Below are 18,451 nucleotides of genomic sequence, written 5' to 3'. Positions count from 1 at the left end.
TCCCTAGAATAATCAAGATCATTGAAACAGAAAATAGAATGATGGTTGCCAAGGGCTGCAGAAGGGGGGAGTTAGTGTTTAATGGGAAGAGACTTCCAGTTTTGCAAGATGAAAATGTTCTGGAGATCGGATGCACAGCAGTGTGGGAATACAGACGGCTCCCAACTTAAAATGGTTCAACTTACGATTTCTCAATTTTACAATGGTGCAAAAACAATATGTATTCAGTAGAAACCATACTCCATGTTCTAATTTTGATCTTTTCCCAGGCTAGTGATATGGAGTATGATCCTCTGTCCAGCTCCCAGTCAGCCCCATGATCACAAGGGTCACCAACCCAGACACTTACAAACAGTCTGTACCCATTCAACGACTCTGTTTTTCACTTTAGTATTCAATAAATTACATGTCATATTCAACACTTTATTATAAAATAGGTTTTGTGTTAGATGATTTTGCCCAACTGTAGGTTAATTAAGTGTCCTGAGCACCTTTTAGGTAGGCTAGGCTAAGCTATGACGTCCAGTGGGTTAGGTGTGTTAAACGCACGTTCAACTTACGATAGTTTCAGTTTACAATAGGTTTATTGGGACATAACCCCATCTTGAGTTGAGGGGGATCTGTACTTAGCATTACTATACCCTTAAAAACAGTTGAACTGGGCAGGGGAGCTAGCAGCCCCGCAATGGTGCTGCTGGAGACCGAGCACTTCTTGACGGAGCTGACCAGACTCTCCCAGAAGTGCCCGTTATCCAGCAGCGTGTTCATCACCCTGAAGAAGTATGATGGTCGAACTAAACCCATTCCAAGGAAAGGTTCTGTAGAGGGCTTTGAGCCCTTAGACAACAATTGTCTGTTCAGAGCTACTGATGGGAAAAAGATCAGCACCGTGGTGAGCTCCAAAGAAGTGAACGAGCTTCAGATGGCTTACTCAAACCTACTGAGAGCTAACGTGGATGGGCTGAAGAAGAGGGACAAAAACAGCAAGAGTAGGAAGAGCAAAGCAGCGCAGAGAAGGGCACCAGATACCCTGCTTTCACCAACTAACCACTGAATTACTATGTTTCCTTTGGTTTTTACTCTTGGCCACAAAGCTAGGTTTCTGGTTCCCCTAGGATAACACATCATGTGAGATGAGGGTCATTTTGGATGGAAGGAGGGCTGCAGTGTTTACGGGATACTTGTAAAAAGCCAAGTTTATTTTAGAATTGGCTGATTGGCCTGTGTTGCATGGTTGTATATCCTGGGATTATAAAGTCTCTGTGGCCATCTGTGTGAAGAACAATGGATCATTAAACCTGTATTTATCCGAAAAAAAAAAAAAAAAATTAGTTAAGATGGTAAATTTTACGTTACATATATTTTACCACATTTTTAAAATTTTCCTAATTAAAAAGAGATGTGGGGCACCTGGGTGGCTCAATCAGTTAAACAGATGACTCTTGGTTTCTGCTCGGGTCATGATCTCATGGTCATGGGATCCAGCCCTGCATAGGGCTCCACGCTCAGCACAGAGTCTGCTTGGGATTCTCTCCTTCTCTCCCTTTCCTTCTCCCTCCCCCTCTACCCCTCCCACCCCCTTGCCCCCATGCACGTGCTCAGGCACATGAGCTCTCTCTCTCTTTCTCTCTCTCTCTCAAATAAATAAATAAATAAAATCTTTAAAAAAAGAGACTTTTTTCCCTGTAGCTTCATTATTTAAGCACAGGTACTTGCATATGGAAGATATTTAACAAACATTTATTGAATGGATAGATGAATGGAGGAAGGGATGGATGGATGAATGGACAGACAGATGGAAATATGAACAGAAGAGCAACATATAAAACAATAATTACTACACCATGTGAACATAGAGAAATGGACCCTGTGAATATGAAGAAAGGAAGAGTTCTTGTTATGGTTGATTCTGATATAATATTTACCATACAGAATTACTTTATCTTATCCATCTATGCCACAAAAAATTTTAATAGAGATTTAGTTTTTTCTGGTTAAATAATTTTTTTCTCTTATTTCTCTTTATTACAGTATAATCTATCTTCTGACCTAGATGAAATTAAAAGAGAAAAATCCATTTTTGGTCACCTTTGCTCTTTCCAGCACCTCTTTTAATCCAAAAGGATAATGTGAAATAGAGCTTACAATCAACACTGCCAAAGACGAAAGCAGGTGATAAGTTGCTTGCCCATTAGTTATTAATCAGCTATCCTCCAGGGCATAGTGTTATGAAGCTGTGTCATGTAATAAACAGCAGGCAAAAAGAATAATCTCCATTTTCTGACTCTGAAATACAGGCATGTGCTATAAAACTAAATTGACATCTGTTAGCAGGCTTGTCACATGGATGGTTTTTTCCTGCAGAATCTGGAATAAATTAAATCTTAAAATAAAGATTGGAACAGAGAGGCTGCTTTACATAATTCCTTCTAATGGCGTGCTGATTTTAAAGAGAAGTTCTTACAAGAAATCTTTCATTATCATTTTAATTGCAAAACTGTTGAATGCCACTCCATGCTAGGAAATTAGTGTTTTTATAAGGTCCTTATGTTTTAAACTAAAAAGTGGCAAGTGAAACCTTCCTCAACTGGCTGGAAGATAAATCAGGTTTTACCTCCAAATAAATCTATGCCCGCTTTTTCCCCAAGCACCTGGAGCCTGTTTCATGGGTGGCTGGTTATGCATGGCCCCTCTGAGCACCGGCATGGCTGAGCTCCCAGGGCAGAAATGGTTGGCCGGGGTGTGACCTCACAGGGTTTGCTCAGGAATACACTCCCTCAGAGGATTCACTAATAGGAGAGCAAGTTCTGGGGCCTCTTACTGTCAAAAGCCATTAAGCATTTTTTAACACATATAGAGGAACTGGCAGACCTGGTGAAACTGGGCTGTGCAACACTGAACAGAACATTCTTCTACTGAACCACCGCCTCCTGTACGAAAGGAAGTCACACAGAGGGAAACCTTTATGGGCCCCTGAAGCTTAGAGCCCCTCTGTTCCCTCAGGATTCCTTTGGCTCTCCTTCCCAAAACTTTGTCAAAATGGCAAAATCCTCAGACAAATATACCCACCCCTGGTACACAGCAGTGAAGAAAACCAAATGCCAGCTCCCTGGAGGCTTGTTTCCTCTCTGAGTGAAATCCTCCCCTTTTGTAATAATTCCGGGCGCCTTTGAAAATCTCAAAAGACATGACACTCAATCAAAATGCTTTGTTTTCCATAAAATCATAATTCTGGTCTCCTTAAAATTCTTCATTCATTTCTCTCACCAACATGAAAGTGTTTGCCTGCACAACCCTCCTCAGATGGTAGCGGTTCATATCCCACACCTTCTCATAGGGAACACTGAGGCACTGAGGACACAGGAACTCGGTGAAGAGACAGAGAAGGAGGCTGCAGAAGCACACAGGCTCTCAACCCCATTCTTGTTTAAAGGGTTTTATGCACAGGAGGGGAGAGGGGGATTTGCAAATGGAAGGCTGAGTCACTAGAGGCCTCTCTACATGCTGAGGCTCTTCACAGGCTGATCTTCCTATTACCTGGGTTAGAGCTGGGAAGGAGAGCCAAAGGAATCCTGAGGGAGCAGAGAGGCAGCTCCCTGGGCTCCATGCCAGACCAGCTAAGTGAGAATCTCTCTAAGGTTGGTTCTGGGTTCGAAGTTTTAATCAAGGTCCTTAGGTGATGGGATTCTTTACTTGTGCTGTTATTTTTGGTTTGTTTTCTGGTGTTACCAAGTCTAACAATGCAATCTGAGAATCACTAGGTTGTGCAGGTGGGAGTGGGTCTCTGGATTCCAGAGCACCTTTCACACACAACTTCGCCAGTCATGGCTTCTGCCCAAGGAAAACACAAACCACCACTAGATCCAGATGCACCTAGCTCATTCTTCAAACAGGCTTTATAATCTACATGCTAGCTAAATACTGAATGTTTCGAAAAATCACTAAGAACCCAGAAATTTGCTTCACAGCAAATCTCACCATTATAGATAAGTGAAAAAGGGTAAAAAGCCAAAACTCATTTTCTACATGTTGAGTGCAGAAGTTCTAGACCCACGTTCTCAAGATGGTTTGTCCTTTGGGTCCACTATAGATTGATGGAGACAGAAAAATGTCTCTGCATTTCAAATTGCAACTCAGGAGCGTAGCTGACTCATTACTCCTAAATTGCTACTGGCTTATTTCACAGAAACAGCCTTGTCATGATTAAATAGTATTTTTGCAAGACGAAGTTGCCTTCAAATACACAGAAAGATACACACCTCTCTTTGAAAAAGTAATATAAACAAGTCTAAGCGGAAGATTGCACTGGGCCTTAAAAGAGTCACCTGGATTTCTACCTTTACCATAACATATCTTGTTGCCATGGTGTTTTCCACCCAAATATTCTGAACATCAGTGGCTAAGGCCTCTGGATGCTCTAGCTGCCCCTTATTAATTCTGCGGTGGGGCTATGTGAAAAGATAAAGCATTCAAACTTCGATACCCTGCACGTTTTATTTAGGAAGATACTGGGTATTAAGTCAGGTCAAGTATCCGACATATTTCCTGAGCACTTCACTAGGTAGTTGGGATGGGAGTCCACACAATGGAGTCCCTGCTCTTAAGCCATATACCCCTCAGTTAGGAACATACGTCTGAGACGCAGAGATTTAGCTGGAGGTTAAACCATTAGTCACCTAGGACTCGGGCATGTCTGGGCCTTGAACTGGTATGGGAGACCACCAGGAGACATTTTTATAAAGGAGCTTCCCTCCTGAGAAAGAAATTTGTTCCAAGAAACCAGCAAGTTCGAAACAGGAATCTGGTACATGCTGGCACGAGAATGGAAAAACGGTCTGGAGCATAGCACATCATCTGTGCCTCATACCACCCTTAGCAGGGACTCAGGCTGACGGTGGAGGACATTAGAACACAAGGTGGTCCAGGAGCACCTGGGTGGCCCAGTCAGTTGAGCAGCAGACTCTTGGTTTTGGCTGGGGTCTGACCACAGTGTCCTGGGATGGAGCCCTACTCCTGGCTCCACGCTCAGCGTGGAGTCGGCTTGGGTTTTTCTCTCTCTCCCTCTTCCTCTGCCCTCTCTCTGTGCTTTCCCTCTCCTACTGAAATAAAATAAAATAAATAAAATAAAATAAAATAAAGAACATAAAGTGGTCCAGCACTGGGCCTCTGGGGGGGGGGGGACACAAATTACTAGTACATATCCTCTGTTCCTGTGTTTCTCAGACTATGGTACAGGCCTTGCTACTCAAGGTATGGTTCCCCAACTAGCAGCCTCAGCAGAGCTTGAGAGCTTGCTAGGAGTGCAGAATCTCAGGTCCTACCCCAGAACTTCAGAATCAACATCTGCATTTTAATTAGATTCCCCAGGTGATTCATATATACATTAAATATGAGCCACACTGGCATGAAAGATGGTTTAGGTCATACAAATAAGCATTTCAAAATCTTTTGTTTGTTAGGTATTTTTAATATGTATTAGAAAACATAATTAAGCCAGTTTACTCATGAGTCCATTGGTATTATTTCTCCAGATAATTCTAAGAAAGGTGAATCAGTTTAAAGTTGACTTAAAGAAAAGTATAAAAGGAAGATGTACCCCCCTATGCCAAACACAAACCGAAAAGAGAAAATTGTAAGAGAAGAACACAAAGGACATAAATTAAACTATATTTTAAAATAATAATAATAATAATGAAAATAAAGGAATCTAGAATGACATTTCACATAAGTATTTATCAAAAAAAACTCAAAACAAAACAACAAAAACTGGTAGAGCAGAACTAATAGCAAACAAAATAGAATTTAAGGCAAAGAAAATTTCCAGGAATGAAGAGTGACATAATATATACATGCGGTGAAATTTTCTTCCTGAGTCTATCATTTTCCATTTCCACCAGCAAAGCATGAGTATTCACTCTAGGGCGGTATCAACATCTTGTTTATATTTGCCCATTTGATAAGCAAAAGAAAAGGGAATCTTCTTGTAGTTCAATTTCAAAGCGCTCCTCCTCTCCAGCACACCGGGGACCACACAGCAGACCTGAGGTCTGGTTGGTGATCCGGGGCGGGTTCCGGGCCCAGGGACTCAGGCCCCGCCCCTCCAGTGAGGGTCCAGGCGGACACCCCGCCCCGGGCAGCGTCCCCAGCCGCGGAGGACTCACCCCCGGCGCTGAGCAGCGCGAGTCCAGCTCCACCCGGTCCTCCGACCCGCAGCCCGAGGCCCCGCCCCCCACTTCTGCTCTGTATTAATTCTCAGCCGCTTATTTAATTTCTCTACAACACAGTGTTTACTTTCTACACAATCGCCAGCAAAGCTGTTCAGTGCCCCAGGGCAGCAAACAATAACAATTCTCTACGACCCTGTCTGAAGAACCAGTTGCCCTTAGTTTCGCACAAAGCTTTCATTAAAAACTCTTGAGTGGAATTAGGTGCGGTTATCAATTTCCAGGGAAATCTGATATATTTTCCCTGAAAACGAAGAAAGAGAGAAAACAGAAAATGTTTTCTATAAAATTTTGTAAAGACTTCCTGAAATGGTTAATTAAAAGTCTTTGAATTTAAAATCATTATTTTTTTTTAAGATTTTATTTATTTATTTGACAGAGAGACACAGCGAGAAAGGGAACACAAGCAGGAGGAGTAGGAGCGGGAGAAGCAGGCTTCCCACTGAGCAGGGAGCCCGATGGGGGGCTCGATCCCAGAAACCTGGGATCATGACCCGAGCCAAAGGCAGATGCTTAACGACTCAGCCACCCAGGCACCCCTAAAATCATTTTTAAATCACACTGTGTTCTCTGATCTAATTCTCAAAAGCAATCCATTTAGGGAGTATCATGGTCCCCATTACACCAGCAATCAAACAGAGCACCAGAGCAGTTAAATGACTCTCCCTCCTAGTGCCAAAAACTAAGGAGGGAATGGGTGCTTCAAACCTAAATCACTGAGCTTCCAGAGGTAAACTCTAAGGCAGTCCTGTTACTCATACTATCAATAGCATGGTAAAGACCGAAAGTAAAAACTTCTCATTAAGTTTTTGAGCCTGGATCATTTAGGATACTCTGTGTAATCAAGACTTTAGGGAAAGAAAAAAAAACATACATTATGATTAATATGAGCAGAAATTTCAGACTCACTATTTCTAGTCCCATCCTGGAAAAATTCTTATGCATCGTTTACAGCAACAAGCACATGAGCAAGAAGACAGTTCATCATTACTAATGCTGGATCCAGGTGATCTTACTCCCTGACAGACTGGCTTCTGGTTCTCCTGCTTTTGCTGATGCAGCTGCTCTCACCAGATGCTTTAGAAATGTTTTTGATTTACAGTTGGAAATTAAAATTACCAAAGAGTTCTAAAAGCAGAATAGAAGCCCTATGCATCTTTCTGTCACCATCTCAGAGTTTGCCTTTCCTTTTGGCCTGAGTGGCTGGAATCTAGGGATGGATAAAGAGAAGAAGAAGAAAAATCACAGCTTCACATGGAAAACAGCACCCAACTATATGAAACAGTTTAATGTCATGAGGTGAAAATAAAACAACAAAAATCCCCCTGGTTTCTAAAGTCACTAGCAGAAGAAATGAGTGAAGAAGGCAAGACTCAAGCACAGACATGTGTGTGTGTGTGTGTGTGTGTGTTCGTGTTCTACTTGCTTGCCCTGCCAGAGCCACATCCTATTTACCAGTGTCTGTACACATGCAGAAAAATGAAAACAGACCTTGCTTGCTGCAGGCCAGAATGGAAGTTTCCTTTTATCTGGCACCACATAGCTTCTAGAGGCATGTTCCTAATGGAAGCAATCACTCACTGATGGGTTTCATTTTCCTTGTTTTGTTTTAAAGCATCCACAAAAAAAAAAAAAAAAAAAAAATCTATGAAAGAATATCAGTCTCTTTTAAATTCTTCAATAAGGATTTTTTAAAGCAGCAAATATATACCTGGCAATTCTGACCCAGATCACTTTCATGTTTATTTTTTTTTATTGTGGTAAAATACACATAACATAAAATTTACCATCTCAACCATTTTTAGATGTCATTACTAATGTTTTTAATAAAAACAAGTAGCCTTAGGAATATAAAAAGATCCTTTAGAACATTTATCCTTTTTAGGTACTACTGTAAATATTTCTGCTGTCTCAGGGGCAGCATGAAAGATCTCATGCTTCATCCTCAGCATAAAGGTTTGCCCACTGCAACTCCTATGGAGTTGAACAAACACAATTCAGGTGCATACCTGGTTATCTGAAAATGCATTTTCCATAGGAAATGTGGCTTGGATAAATTATATCCACAGGTCATTTTTCAAAGCCCTATTTTATCCTCACATTTACCAAATCTTCTGCTGAGATATTATCAAAAAAAGCTGTCTCTACAAGGTCTATTCTTTGAAGAGTGAGGGTAGATAGAGCCAGGGTGTGAAGAGCATGAACGTGGGGCAACAAGAGTCCCAAATGAACACAAAGAATCTGTAGCTAGCTCTTTGAATAATCAAGAGTTGACATATTAGAGAATCAAGCCTGTAATTTTCAGCTGTTTTTTTTTTAAACAGGTCTCTGACGGTAACAAATGGCAAAAATAAAATAAATTTCTGAAAAATGTTCCCACCTCAGTTTCTGTTTGGAGATTTTACTCTCCAAATCCTATATGTGTTTCATTAAGGCTCCCAGTTATTAAATACTAGTTACTGCCAATGGCAGAGCAAAATACAAATCAATAATTAATCACATGTTAGAAGAGCAGCAAATTTTTTTTTTTAAAGATTTTATTTATTTATTTGACACAGAGAGAGAGGGAACACAAGCAGGGGGAGTGGGAGAGGAAGAAGCAGGCACCCCACGGAGCAGGGAGCCCGATGCAGGGCTCGATCCCAGAACCCTAGGACCAATGACCGGAGCCAAAGACAGACGCCTAACGACTGAGCCACCCAGGTGCCCCAGAGCAGCAAATTCTTTGAAGTGGTTCTTGAAGAAGCTCCTGCAGTCCAATTAAAAGGAGTTAAAAAAAAAAAAAAAAAAAAAAAAGGAGAAGGAGGAGGAAGAGGAACAAGAGGAGGAGGAGAAGAAAAAGAACAAAGCAGAGGAAAAGCCCTTTTATTAAAGATCAGGCAGCCAACTCAAGTTTAAAATTGAATTCCATATACACTGTTTTTCAGAAACACCCATTTTGGCATGTTCTAAATCACATGCCATCTCTGACTGAGAACAGGAAGGCAAAATAGGCCAAGCCCAGGAAGGGTTGGCAAACAAACACAAGCCAAGTACACTCAGGAGAATTATCTAGTATTTGCCTACAGAATGCAATTGGCTTGGGTCTACACTAAAAATTGCTTTCAAGGAACACGGATCAGAGATTGGGTTTCTTTTTGCTATCTATTCACAATAAGATACTTGTAGAGATTTGTCATCTTTTGACATAATTATATCAGTTGCAACACACACATGTCCATTCAATTTTACAAAGTTCGTTTTAATCAAAGATATACATACGTTCTGGCCTTCAAGAGCCTGGAGACTCAAAGTAGTTGCTACAACAGTGAGAAACACAATTCATGGGCAATCTCTTATCAAACAAAAACCTGGCCCCGATTACTTTGTATTTGAGACTGACATAAGTAGTTCACTCTGTCTGAACATTTAAAATCAATTGCCAAACGAAAATGGGACTCTTGAGCCCATGCCAGAAGTAGGTTTCTTACTTCCTTGCCCAGTCTTGGCCAAAACCCTAGCACTACTCAACAGCAACTGCAATCTACAAATCAACTTAAAGATCTTGATTCCTGCCAAAACTTTATGTCTACAGAGCTGACTCTATAAATAATGATGGGTTATCATCAGTAAGGTTGAAACTGGATCCTCAACTATCCAATTCTCGGTTTGCATATTTTTTTAAGTTGATGAGTTTGTTCACTTTATTTCATTATGAAATCAAATGAAAACTCTCACCTTGTGATGCCCAAATTCATTCAAAATGGTGCCTAGTTTTCTGGTGTTGCTATGCGGCTTTTGGGCAGCCACAGCTGGATGCGGGTCCCGCCAGTCGATAGACAAGCGGTGATACCAGAGGCGCTGACTCTCCAGAATATGAGCCGACTTCACACTAGGATCAAAACGATGTACCTCACATCCATTGTTGGCCATGCTAACCTCAAATTGGGTATCATCACTCCCTAGCCTATAAAGAAAAAGGATGGAAATCAATAACAAGAAAACTATAATGAAGCAAAAGTGTTGGATTGACAAAATGATTCTAAGGCCAATTTTCTTATTCTTATCAAGCTTTCTCCTGTTTTAACACACAGCTAACTGCACACATTCAATAAACCTTCTTCTTTCACAAAAAGCATTAGAGCTAAAAGCTTCTGGGTAAAAAGCAAGCAGAGAAATCATCTGCTAAGTGCAGACCAGAGAATCACATGTTCAAACATGTACAGGCATACCAAATTAATTTTTTACAAAGACTTAAACCATAGCAGCAACGAAACAAGACTGTCCAGTGATCTTAAGAGGTTTTCTCAGAATACGTCGAAAATATAAGCGTCGGGATCAGTTCCCTTAGGGAGAGGGGCAGTCTACTAATGAGGTAATTTGTCTCCATTCTAATGGCCACGATGCATGAGGTCTGACTTAAAGACAATAGCCGTTTCCTTAGAAATGGAATGTAATTTAAAATAGTACAGCTAAAGAAAAGGCAACTGTGTGTGGTTCTACTCAAGAAATAGAAGAGATACCTCATCTAAATTCACATCAACAGGAGGAAAAAATTATGAATTAGTTGTTCTTAAGTACCCAGTATGTAACACATCATGTGGAACATTCATATACTTCACACATTTTTAATTTACTCCGTCATATTACTCAGACATATTAGGTGGAGTTATATTCATCGCTTTGATTAAAGCACCAGTTTGGATGAAAAACATGAAGTTAAATGAAAGAGGATTATTTTTTTAAATGGTGATTATGGCTTCTTTGCCCGAAATACTATAATTAGATGTGATTTAAGATACCAAAATCTCAGAGTATCTATAATACATTGACCAAACCTGAACCCAGTGCAGAAATGTTTCATTCTTTTAGACTTTACTGTCTCAGATATTTCATAATTTGGAAATATACAAGCTCATTGGCTAACAATTATTGACCTGCTTTTAGTTGACTAAAATAAGTCTTCAGTACAGAAATCCTCCACCTAGACATTCTTACTATACTCTTATTTGCCTTGTTCTTTCCCTTCACTTGTACTCCACTGCTTTTTCCCTCGCTGGACCCATGGCATGTTAACCCTCTGCTGTCCCTCAGCTGTAATTCTCTCTACCCTTTTGGCTAGAAGATTTAGCACTCCTCTCACAAATGCTACCATTCCTTTTACCCGACAGATCCTGTTTCCTATTTTTATATATTTTTAAAGATTTTATTTATTTATTTGTCAGAGAGAGAGAGAGCACAAGCAGGGGGAGCGGCAGGCAGAGGGAGAAGCAGGCTCCCAGCTGAGCAAGGAACCCGATGAGGGACTCGATCCCAGGACTCTGGGATCATGACCTGAGCCAAAGGCAGATGCTTAACCAACCGAGCCACTCAGGTTTCTCCTGTTTCCTATTTTTAACCTCTTATTGAACCCACACAGCTCAGACCATTGTAATCTCTATCCTAGTTTCCCCCCAATTTTTCCATGATCTAATCTGGTGTGGCAGATTGACTTGCTGGCTCTAATTCTTCACTCCTTCATACTACTGCCATGCTATGCTCATCATGGGCAGTGTCCTTTCCTGCCTCTTGATTTTTTGGCTTGATTATGTAATTTGCTTTTTGGAAGGAAGTGACAGTATGCCAGTTCTGAGACTAGACTTTAAGTACTTCTGTCCACTCTCTCGTATCATCCTCATGATGAAAACTTACCCTGGGTAGCTTGCTGTCTCAGGAAAATAAGAGATATGAGAGGCAGAGGTACCCCAGCCGAACCTCCAGCCTTCTATGAAAAACAGAACTGCCCTTAGCCACCTCACGTTGAAGCCTCCCCACTGAGCCCAGACTCAATCAACTGAAGCACAGCTGATGTGCAGACATATAAGCAAGAATAAATAATGGTTTTAAGCTACTGAATTTTAGAGTGATTTGTTACACAGCAACAGCTAACTTATAAACCTGCCATGAACTATAAATCCAAGAATTGAATAAAAATGATGAAACATTTTTTTAGTAGACAGATTTCTTTCTGTATATATCAGAATGTTGCCAAATTCACCTGCCCCAAGTGATTTTTCACTTAATTGAATATGTTGAAATTTAGATGAGCAAACCAGTGTTATTATGGGTCATCTCATGAAAAGTGGCAGTTTTGTAGCTTTACTAAGAGAATATTATGTCAAAAAAAGTACTCATTAAATATAATTTGTATATAAACTTTCTAGAGTAGAGAAATTTGAATAATTTCTTTCTGTGAATTTTCTCAATATTGTTTTCAAGGAAACATTCTCTACTCTATCAAGACTTCAAAAAAATTTAAGGATTAAATTAAACACATAGACTTTTGTAACTAAATTTTTTAGTAAGACACTTTATTATATATTGATATGTTTTTAATTTAAACTAATTTTTTATAATAAAAAATAGCAATACTCACAGAAAGAGTTCAAAGAAATAGATAAAATGAAAAGTAAAAGTTTTCTAGCTCTAGAAATTTTGGCCACTAATTTCCAGAGATAATCACAGTTAGCAATTTTTTGTGTATCCTTCCAGAAATTCTCTACACATGTACAAGTGTTCTCTATTAGAGATATCATAAGCACACACATATATATTTAAGTTCATCATCAAACAGCGAGGAACTATTTTGTATGATACACTAAATAACATCAAAATATTGAAATTTGTCATTTTGGGGTAATTTATGTTACTAAATAAGAAACACTTAATACATAAGTGTACTAAATTGGAAAGTAATAAACAGCATTCATTGAATCAATGTCTATAATTCTTACTTTCATTTCTTCAAATGGTACTTCTTCAAATTTTTATTTAAATTCAAATTAGTTAACACACAGTGTAATATTCTGCTTATTTCTGAATCCCAAGTGCTGAGCAATGAGATGAGTGCTGACAGACAAATCTACAAAATGCTGCTCCAAGTGAGAGAAAACTAGAAAATTAGGTAGGATCTGGAATTCCCAGAATACGTAGTACAGTATCCAACATGGCAACAGGGCAGGCTATGTTTCACTGTCTTATTTGTGTATATAAACAAATATTTATAAAGCACTTTAGGGGGCACCTGGGTGGCTCAGTCAGTTAAGCGTCTGCCTTCGGCTCAGGTCATGATCCAGGGTCCTGGGATCGAGCCCCATGTCAGGCCCCCTGCTCAGTGGGGAGTCTGCTTCTCCCTCTGCCTCTCCCTCTGTCCGTCTCCAGCTCGTGCTCTCTCTCTTGCTCACTCTCTCTCTCAAATAAATAATATTTTTTTAAAAAGCACTTTAATATGTTTAAGGCACTATACTAGACAGCAGAGACAAATAGATAAATTAAATATAACCCTTGATCTGAAGCTCACCGGTCGTAATGAGAGAGATTTCTGAACAAATAACTATAGTAAAATAATGAAATAACCAAAACAAAACTATTACTTACAGCAAAAAAAAAATGTATTCAGTCTGTAAGAAAATCATTTTCTGCTCTTATTTAACTGGAAAGAGAATTAACCATAGAAAATTCTCCTTTAGGGGCGCCTGGGTGGCTCAGTTGGTTAAGTGTCTGCCTTCAGCTCAAGTTATGGTCCCAGGGTCCTGGGATCGAGCCCCGCATTGGGCTCTCTGCGCAGCGGAGAACCTGCTTCTCCCTCTCCCTCTGCCTGCTGCTCTGCCTACTTGTGCTCTCTCTCTCTGTCAAATAAATAAATAAAATCTTAAAAAAAAAAAAGAAAATTCTCTTTATAGGGACGTTCTACTTAATGTTTATTCCATGAAGCAAGAAATGTAGATCATAAGGCTTCTATCTCATGATCTAAGACAATTGTTCCATTCCCTGCCACCACATCTGCATTCCAGCCAGCAGGAAAAGTACAAGGAGAATGAAGGTCCCATCCTTTCTTCCTAGGGCATGGCTTAGAAGTTGAACACATCACATTCACTCATATCTCATTGCTCAAAGCTAGTCATATGGCCACTTGCAGCTTCAAGGAAGGCTAGGGTATGCAGTCTTCAGCAAGGTGCCAGGTGCCCTGCAAAACTCACAAGCTCTGTTACCAAAGGAAAAAGGAAAAATATCCCCAAGAGAAGTGAAAACATATGTCCGCACAATGAATGTTCACTGCAACATTATTCACAATAGCCCAAAAGTGGAAGCAACCCAAATGTCCATCAACTGATGAGTGAATAAATAAAATGTGGTATATCCATATAATGGAATATTATTCGGCCATAAAAAGGAATGAAGTAATGATACATGTTACATCATGGATGAACCTTTATGCTAAGTGAAAAAAGCCAGTCACAAAAGGCCATGTGTTGCATGCTTCCATTTATATGAAATGTCCAGAATAGGCAAATCTATGGACAGAGAGTAGATTAGTGGTTGCCTAGGATGAGGGGTGAAAAGCAGGAAAGGTATTGGAGAGAAAATGGGAATGACCGTTACTGGGTATATGGCTTCCTCTTTGGGGTGATGAAAAGGTTCTAAATTTGACTGTAGCAACCAAAAACCATTGAACTGTATGTTTTAAATGAGTGAATTGTATGGTATGTGAATTATGACTAAACAAAACTGTTTAAAAAAAATAAAAGCAGATATAGGGAAGGTCCCTACTGTGACCACCAAAGGCATAAGGGTGGGAAGAAGTAAGACAACTGTGTCCCCAGGAATTTCAGTAACCCATTCTTCAATGCTGCAGGACCCAGAGAATCTGGCCAAATGGCCAAATCTCATCTATTATGAGATCTAATAGATAATTAGATTATCTATTATCTGATTATTGAGGTGATTATGATTAGATCTGTAAACTGGCAACAACTAGAGGGGGAGAAATAGCTTTTTCAAAGCACAAATGACACTGAATTGTGGGTAAAAATATGTTATAATTGTTAGTTTTTGTTAAATAACATTGTGTGAAATGCCAAGATTTCATCTAAAACATATATTCTCAACAGGGAAGATATCACCCCTAAGGGGGCAAAAATCCATTCTTGGTAGCCAAGAAAACTTCCTCTTTTTACATAGAAAGCACAGATACATACATTACATAAACAGACAGTTTATCTATGGCTTTAAAATTTCACGGGGTGGGGTGGTGATTAGGAAAAAAATTATCTAAAAAGGATCTTTGGGTCCATGATTTTCTGATTCCTCATTCATATATACTACGAGCTCCGGCTATGTGAATTAAACTATTACAAGTTGAAAATGTTTGGCTCTGGAGCTTGTTCATTCCTCTTGAAATGCTCATGGCACCCAGAAGTCCCAGCTTTTCTGCTTAAGATACTGGTTGTTGCCTAACCATGTGTCATCTATCAAACGTTCTTCTGTCTCATGCTGAGAATTTATGCCTTGAAACAAAATGGTGCCAGCTACCGGAGAACTAAAAAAGAGATGAAAAAGATTTACCTATGCATAATCCCTTCTCAAGTTCCCTCTTCCACTCTCGCGCCTACCCCTGAGATAACAAACTTTGAAAGGCAGGATAAAATAGGTGATTTTTCCCCACTCACTTTAGCTACCACCCTCCTCCCCCCCAATCCTCACCCTTCACCTGCTCCCCCTCCACCTCACACAGAAGAAGACTTACAGGGCGGGCCCCAGCTGAAGAGGTCAGGCAGATGACATGATCATCTAAACCCACAGCCCCTCCTTTCTCTTCTCTTCCCCCTCCCTGTAACATAACCTTCCTGTACAGCACTTTCCCTATCTTTTTTTTTTTTTTAAAGATTTTATTTATTTATTTGAGAGAGAGAATGAGATAGAGAGAGCATGAGAGGGGGGAGGGACAGAGGGAGAAGCAGACTCCCCGCCGAGCAGGGAGCCCGACGCGGGACTCGATCCCGGGACTCCAGGATCATGACCTGAGCTGAAGGCAGTCGCTTAACCAACTGAGCCACCCAGGCGCCCAGCACCTTCCCCTATCTTAATTGGTCTATTCTACCCCCATTTCAAAGTTGAAAAGGATCTGATTTTAATTTTCAACTGAACTTCACACAGAGTGCACTCTCCCGGAATAAATGCTTTTACATTAACTGCAGAATAAAAAGCTTTGACTCCTAGGAAAGACATTCCAAACTCCGAGATAAGGTGGAGGTGATTCCTGCTTTAGTTCTTGGGATGGAGGAAAGACATGCAGCCTTTGTCTTCTGTTCCTCTGTCCTCAGATCTCTCCTCCTCTCTAGGAAGATTACCCTGAGCCGCGGCTTTATCCGTCATCCTCAGTCTGCCTGGGAATGAACTGAGCACAGCAGTGACCTGGTCTTGCTACTACCAGAGTCCTGGGGCTGAGAGCACATACTGGCCTGGTGTAGGGGCCCCATGACCCACCTGCCACCTGCCCTCCCTGCCATCTCGCAACTACCCCAATACTCCCGAACACTGAGAATCCGGGGCCCACATCCCCCGTTCTTGTGCCTCATTTCAGGACCACCGCTTCTGGCCTGGGTCTCTTTCTTCCCTCAGCATCAACTGGAATGTTGTCAGCTGGCTATTTTCCTGCCTCCAGGCAAGGAATTCACCTGAGAAGGGGGTAGGCTTCTCCTGACTCTCAGTTCTGAGTCACAGGGCAACCTCCTTGTACATCCACAATCCAAAGCATCCTTTTTTTACCCATCTGAAATATTTTTTTTAGTTTCCAGTTTTCAATTAAGCATTTTTTTGGTTTTGAATCAAATGTTGGCCCTTATAATCTAGTCACGTCTGTTCCCAGCCGAATTCAACTGTTCTTATCTGCTCTTTATAAAGTTGTGTTTGAATAGTGAACATTTCAATGAAAGTAAGAAACTACCTTTTTACATGAAGTAATCTGAAATCTTAGAGCAGAACTATCTTATCTAATGGCTCTGAAGTTTAAGGAAAGCAAAAAGGAATTTTAAAGATTCCCGCCCCGCCCCGCCAACAGCTTTCCCAGTTTCATTTTACTCAGGGATATGCTTTAAATGAAATTATTCCCTGGGCGCCTGGGTGGCTCAGTTGGTTAGGCGACTGCCTTCGGCTCGGGTCATGATCCTGGAGTCCCGGGATCGAGTCCCACATCGGGCTCCCTGCTCGGCGGGGAGTCTGCTTCTCCCTCTGACCCTCCTCCCTCTCATGCTCTCTGTCTCTCATTCTCTCTCTCGCAAATAAATACAATCTTAAAAAAAAAAAAAAATAAAATAAATGAAATTATTCCAGGATGTAAAATAATAAGTAAAATATAAAGGCAGTTCAGAGCAAGAAAACAGGACCAAGCTGAGATCTCCAATTTGCATGTGGTACTATGCAATTACTTTTATGACCTACTTTCATACATTTTTAATATGATAGAAAATAAAGGCTACTGTCAAAACTTCCCATTCTCTCTGTAAGCTTGAAGCATAGCTGGTGGGCTCCCCTCTGTTCTAATCAAGTGGCTGAGCAACTAATTTCCTAAGCCTCAGCCTCCTGGTTTAAATCACAGCATAACCAGCGTCTCTCCCTAGTCTCCTTAGCTGAAGCAATCATTTATGTAGCAAGCATATATTGAGTGCCTACTGTGTGCACCAAGCTCCCCTGTTGATACCAACTCTTCAGTGAACCTACAGAAGAATGGTTCCATTATCCTGAAACTCTTATTGGAACTCTTTCGTTTTTACAAAAAGTTCACAATGACTGTAACTAAGAATTCTTGTTTGGTAAAGTTTGACAACGATGGTGATCCTCTGGGCACGTACCCAAATATCTGCCCACCCCCCCCCTTTATCATCTAGGATTCATGAGTTGTTACTCATATACGTGAATATAAATCACAGAAGTGCTGAAACCTATCAGTGAGAAACAAGCATAAGACACCTGTTAGGGTCCCCAGTACTTTTGTAATGGACTTCAAGGGTCTTGCCTAAGAACCTCATCACACAGCTTCCACAAAGAGTCTGTGGAATAGGGTATTCCCAATAAAAATAACTCTTCTCTGCCTTTTTTTGAGACACATATTTGTAAGTTCAGGTCTGGATGTGAGTACTACTGTAATTGGTGAAATAGTCTCATTACTTTATATTTGCCCTTTTATAGAAGGCTCTCTAAATCCATTTGTATATTTAGGTCATTTTCAGCCTGAATAACTGAATATTAATATTTCCCACAGTTTTGACAAAATCACACTGTTTTCACAAGAATTCCCTTTTCTTTCTTTTTAATGTAAAGTACACACAGATTTACCATTGGCCCAAAACATAAAAATCCAACAGTGGCCATTTATCTTGGGTCATTCATCGTAAGCGTGTATAGCATTTCTAATATGCTTGCTGTTCTTC

General features: G+C 40.5%; 2 protein-coding genes across 3 annotated transcripts in view; one reads left to right on the top strand and one right to left on the bottom strand.

The window, feature by feature from the left end:
* Positions 1-18,451, bottom strand: part of METTL24 (methyltransferase like 24) — a 96,481-nt gene that overhangs the window by 37,117 nt on the left and 40,913 nt on the right. For both annotated transcript variants that reach the window (XM_032408080.1, XM_032408081.1), the window contains one exon: positions 9,942-10,170. In XM_032408080.1, coding sequence (XP_032263971.1) covers positions 9,942-10,170 — 229 coding nt within the window. The remainder of the gene's footprint in view (positions 1-9,941; positions 10,171-18,451) is intronic.
* Positions 653-1,304, top strand: LOC116634589 (signal recognition particle 14 kDa protein-like). Its single transcript, XM_032408082.1, has one exon. It carries the CDS (start codon positions 686-688, stop codon positions 1,052-1,054), a length of 369 nt encoding a protein of 122 aa, XP_032263973.1. The 5' UTR covers positions 653-685; the 3' UTR covers positions 1,055-1,304.

Source organism: Phoca vitulina, unplaced genomic scaffold, assembly GCF_004348235.1.
Source record: "Phoca vitulina isolate PV1807 unplaced genomic scaffold, GSC_HSeal_1.0 scaffold9, whole genome shotgun sequence".
NCBI classification, from domain to species: domain Eukaryota; kingdom Metazoa; phylum Chordata; class Mammalia; order Carnivora; family Phocidae; genus Phoca; species Phoca vitulina.
Note: the sequence above shows the minus strand (reverse complement) of the source record. Positions and strands in the feature narration are given on the sequence as shown.

Excerpts from the sequence above, each read along its gene's own strand:
- LOC116634589 (XM_032408082.1), top strand. The coding sequence starts at position 686 with ATGGTGCTGCTGGAGACCGAGCACTTCTTGACGGAGCTGACCAGACTC.